The sequence below is a fragment of the Jaculus jaculus genome, chromosome 1, assembly GCF_020740685.1.
Source record: "Jaculus jaculus isolate mJacJac1 chromosome 1, mJacJac1.mat.Y.cur, whole genome shotgun sequence".
Taxonomy (NCBI): Eukaryota; Metazoa; Chordata; class Mammalia; order Rodentia; family Dipodidae; genus Jaculus; species Jaculus jaculus.
This window is the reverse complement of record NC_059102.1, coordinates 14,148,254-14,153,052: the sequence shown is the minus strand read 5'-3', so window position 1 is coordinate 14,153,052 and position 4,799 is coordinate 14,148,254. Positions and strand designations below refer to the sequence as shown.

General features: G+C 44.2%; 1 protein-coding gene across 1 annotated transcript; it reads right to left on the bottom strand.

The window, feature by feature from the left end:
- Positions 1–369: 369 nt before the first annotated feature.
- Positions 370–801, bottom strand: LOC101598684 (transcription intermediary factor 1-beta-like). The gene has a single exon (XM_045146566.1). It carries the CDS (start codon positions 799–801, stop codon positions 370–372), a length of 432 nt encoding a protein of 143 aa, XP_045002501.1.
- Positions 802–4,799: the final 3,998 nt, after the last annotated feature.

The window sequence follows — 4,799 nt, the reverse complement described above, 5'->3', positions numbered from 1 at the left end:
TGACTGCTGAGTGTTCTCTAAGCAATCATGAGCCTTTTCCTTGATCCGCGGTGGAATGTTGATGAACCTGATCTTGTACAAATCCTGTGCAGGTAGCCACAGCTGCTATGAGTTCATGAGTGCGGTGAGCCGGAAGCTGCTCTGGAAGACATATCTGGATGGTAGAGTTCCACAGCACTCCTCCCCATCCTCTGGCCATTACATTCTTTTTTTTTGGACTGGTGAAGTTTTTATTAAATCCACAGAAGTAAAAACCATTTTGTGAGGGACTGAGGGATGGTCTCACCAGGGAGCACAAGTCAGGCCTCCAAAGGAAAGAGGAGATGGGGAAAGATCAGAGCTTGGCTGGGCTAGCCAGAGGCCCCAACTTCAGGGCCCCTCGCCAGGACCAGACAGCTCCTGAGAACGTAAGCCAGCACTGGGCAGGCTCAACGGAGGCGGCCCCACCAGCACAGCCGAGAACTTGGTGTCACCAAAGGCATCACTCGCCCGTGTCTCGAAGCAGCGCTGCCGGCCGGCGATGGGCTGCACATCCGCCTTGCCCTCAGTCAGTTTGTTGAACTGCTTGAACACGCCGCCCACACCCTGGGCAAACTCCCCAGGGTGCCTGAAAAGGGGTGACAGCTTCTTCTGGAGGCGGGCACATATCAGGGTCAGGTCCAGGGTACCTCCTGGTTGCTTCATGGAGAAGGTAGAGTCTGTGGCCAGCTGATGCAAGGGACAGCAGGGTTCATGGCAGACCAGTGCCAGCAGGACACGCCCACATTTCCGCTGATTGACTGGTGAGAGCTTGGACACCATATTTATTACATTCTTTCTGTTCCTCTTCGGCAATGGTGCCTGAGCCTTGTAGGGGATGACATCATTGTTCCACTCAGTAACTTAAAAAAGTATTTTAGGGCCGGGTGTGGTGGCGCATGCCTTTAATCCCAGCACTTGGGAAGCAGAGGTAGGAGGATCGCCGTGAGTTCGAGGCCACCCTGAGACTCCATAGTGAATTCCAGGTCAGCCTGGGCCAGAGTGAGACCCTACCTCAAAAAAACAAAAAAATAAAAATATTTTTAAAATATATTTTATTTCTGGGGGCTGGAGAGATTGCTTAGTGGTTAAGGCACTTGCCTTAATGCACCACCATGCCTGGATAACATATTGACTTAAAACAAATAAAAATAGCGTTTAAGCCAGGCACAGTGGCATATGCCTTTAATCCCAGCACTCAGGAAGCAGAAGTAGAAGGAACACTGTGAGTTCAAGGCCACCCTGGGACTACAGAGTGATTTCCAGGTCAGCCTGGGCTAGAGTGAGACCCTACCCCCCACGCAAAAAAAAAGGCATTCAAGAAGAGAAAAACCTAGCAACTTCCTCCAAAGTGAACTAAAGAGCATTTGCAAAGCGGGATGAAATCAGTGAGAACAGCCATCTTAGGCAACAGTAAGAAAGAAAAAGAACCCAAATAAATAAATCAGATAAAAATTTAAAAAAAAAATTTTTTTAAAGAAATGTATAAGAAACTTGAAGCTGGGTGTGGTGGTGCATGCCTTTAATCCCAGCGCTTGGGAGGCAGAGGTAGGAGGATCACAGTGCATTCAAGACCACTCTGAAACTACATAATGAATTCCAGGTCAGCCTGGACTACAGTGAAACCCTACCTCAAAAAAAAAAAAAAAAAAAAAAAAAAATAGAAATAAATAGTAGAGTATAGCTGTGGCCCCAACACTCTGGAAGCTGAGGCATGAATATCTTGAGTACAAAACTCTTCTGAACTACATAGTAACTCCTCATCAAAGCATAGGAAAGTTAAGTTGTAGTTATAATATTTATAGGGAACTAAGTAATGGGAGCAAAATGCTAATACCCACAGAAAGCCATCTTCTGTTGCCTAGAAGATCTGACTGATTGAAGGATGGAGTCTTGAGTGTGGCAAAAATGGAATGGTGGTTGTGGTGGTTTGATTCAGGTGTCCCCCATAAACTTAGGTGTTGTGAATGCTAGGTTCCCAGCTGAGGGAGATTTGGGAATTAATGCTTCCTGGAGGGAGTGTATTGTTGGGGGCGGGCTTATGGGCTTTATAGCCAGTTTCCCCATGCCAGTGTTTGGCACACCCTCCTGTTGCTGTAGTCCACCTTATGTTGGCCAGGGAGTGATGTCCACCCTCTGCTCATGCCATCGTTTTCCCCTGCCATCGTGGAGCTTCCCCTCGAGCCTGTAAGCCAAAATAAACCTCTTTTTTCCCAGAAGCTGCTCTTGATTGGGTGATTTCTACCAGCAATGTGAACCAGACTGCAACAGTGGTAGTATAATTTGGTGACACAATCAATTGTTCTTTGGAGTGGTTTGGATATTAGACAGAGGGAGATATTCTAGTTAAGGGTGATTTTTATATTCTTTTTAAAATTTATTTTATTTATTTTTAAATTTTTTTGTTTATTTTTATTTACTTATTTATATGACAGCGACAGAGAGAGAAAGAGACAGAGAGAGAGAGAGAGAGAAAGAGACAGAGAGAGAGAGGGAGAGGGAGGGAGAGAATGGGCACGCCAGGGCATGCGCCCCCTTGTGCATCTGGCTAATGTGGGTCCTGGGGAATCGAGCCTTGAACTGGCGTCCTTAGGCTTCACAGGCAAGCACTTAACCGCTAAGCTATCTCTCCAGCCCGGTTCTTATATTCTAACTAGAGCATTTGGTGGTGGCTGATGTTGGCAGTCATTGAGAGAAAAGGACTGAGGTAGAAATTGGTTTAAAAATGATGGCACCTCCCCAGGTAGGTAGGTGGTAAGTTATATGAGTTTTTTAATATTGAGATTAAAAAAAAGTTTACTAGTCACAGCTCATGGTACTGGAAAACCTTAAAAATGAGGAACCTTGGTCTGATCATGACATTGGATATATGTATTGAGATAAAGCACTGTGTCCTAGGTATGTACAATTAAATTACTATGTATAAAATAAAAATATAAAATATAAGTCTAAAAAAATTATTATCTATAAGAAACTTGATGTCTCTTAAAGGAGTTTTATCCTCTTTTTTTCTTTTTTGTTTATTTTCATTTATTTATTTGAGAGCGACAGGCAGAGAAAGAGGGAGAGAGAGAGAGAGAATGGGTGTGCCAGGGCCTCCAGCCACTGCAAATGAAATCCAGATGTGTGTGCTCCCTTGTGCATCTGGCTAACGTGGGTCCTGGGGAATCGAGCCTCGAACCAGGGTCCTTAGGCTTCACAGGCAAGCGCTTAACCACTAAGCCATCTCTCCAGCCCTCTTAGAGGATTTTTTAAAGATGGTTCATTAATTTAATGTTCATGAATTTGTAAAACTTTCCTGTTACTGGTTTTTGTTTTTTGTTTTTTGCTTTTTTTCTAGGTAGGGCCTTTCTTTAGCTCAGGCTGACCTGGAACTCATTCTGTAGCTCCAGGCTGGCCTCAGACTCACAGCAATCCTCCTGCCTCAGCTTCCTGAGTACTGGAATTAAAAGTATATACCACCACACCTGGCTCTGCTTTTTTTTTTTTTTAAAGATTTGTTTTTATTTATTAGAGGCAGAGACAGAGATGGGGGTGGGGGAGAATGGGCATACCAGTGCCACTAGCCACTGCAAATGAACTCCAGATGCATATGCCACAATGCATCTGGCTCATGTGGGACCTAGAGACTCGAACCTGGGTCATTAGGTTTCGTAGGCATACACCTGAACTACTAAGCCATCTCTCCAGCCCCTGTTGCTTTCTTTTTTTTTTTTTTTTTGAATATTTATTTTTGTTTATTTACTTACTAGAAACAGAGAGGGAGAGAAAGGGAGAATGGGTGTGCCAGGGCCTCTAGCCACTGCAAACAAACTCCAGATGCATGTGCCACCATATGCATCTGGCTTACATGGGACCTGGAGAATTGAACCTGAGTCCTTAGCTTTGCAGGCATGCACCTTAACTGCTAAGTCATCTCTCCAGCCCTTGTTGCTGTTTCGTGAGACAAGCTTTTACTATATAGCCCAAGCGGACCTGAAACTTACTATTCAGCCAAGTCTGGCCTTCAGCTCATAGAAATCCTCCTGCCTCAGACTTCCACAGGCTCAGATTACAGTATTAGCCCACCATACCCAGCCAAAATTTGCGTAACTTAACCTTTGATGATGTTACAAAGTTAATGCTTTTGTAGCATTACTTATATACTCATTAAAATTAACCTTTGTGAGTCTATCACTAGTGTCTAATGTGATACTGAAAATTCTGTTTATAGCAATTGCTACATCTAGGAAATTCTTATTTATACTGGTGTATCTCTCTGCAGTTACTTGCCTAAAACCATAAAGTAAGAATGATTTTTTTTTTAAAGTCGACTTACAGGCTGGAGACATGGCTTAGCAGTTAAGGTGCTTGCCTGCGAAATGTAAGGACCCAGGTTCAATTCCCTAGTACCCACATAAGCCAGATGCGCAAGGTGGCACATTTGTCTGAAGTTTGTTTGCAGTGGCTAGAGGCCCTGGCACATCCATTCTCTCTCTCAAGTAAATAAATAAATATTTATATACACATGTAAAGCCAGTTGCACAAAGTGGTATATGTGCACGGAGTCCATTTGCAGGGGCAGGAGGCACCCATATTCACATACGCTCTCTCTCATTCTCTCCTTGCAAATAAATAAAATATTTTTTAAAAAGGAAACACCTCGCCAGGCATAGCGGCGCACGCCTTTAATCCCAGCATTCAGGAGGCAGAGGTAGGAGGCTCACTGTGAGTTTGCGGCCAGTCTGAGACTACATAGTGAATTCCAAGTCAGCCTGGACTAGAGTGAGACTCTACCTCAA

Excerpts from the sequence above, each read along its gene's own strand:
- LOC101598684 (XM_045146566.1), bottom strand. The coding sequence starts at position 801 with ATGGTGTCCAAGCTCTCACCAGTCAATCAGCGGAAATGTGGGCGTGTC.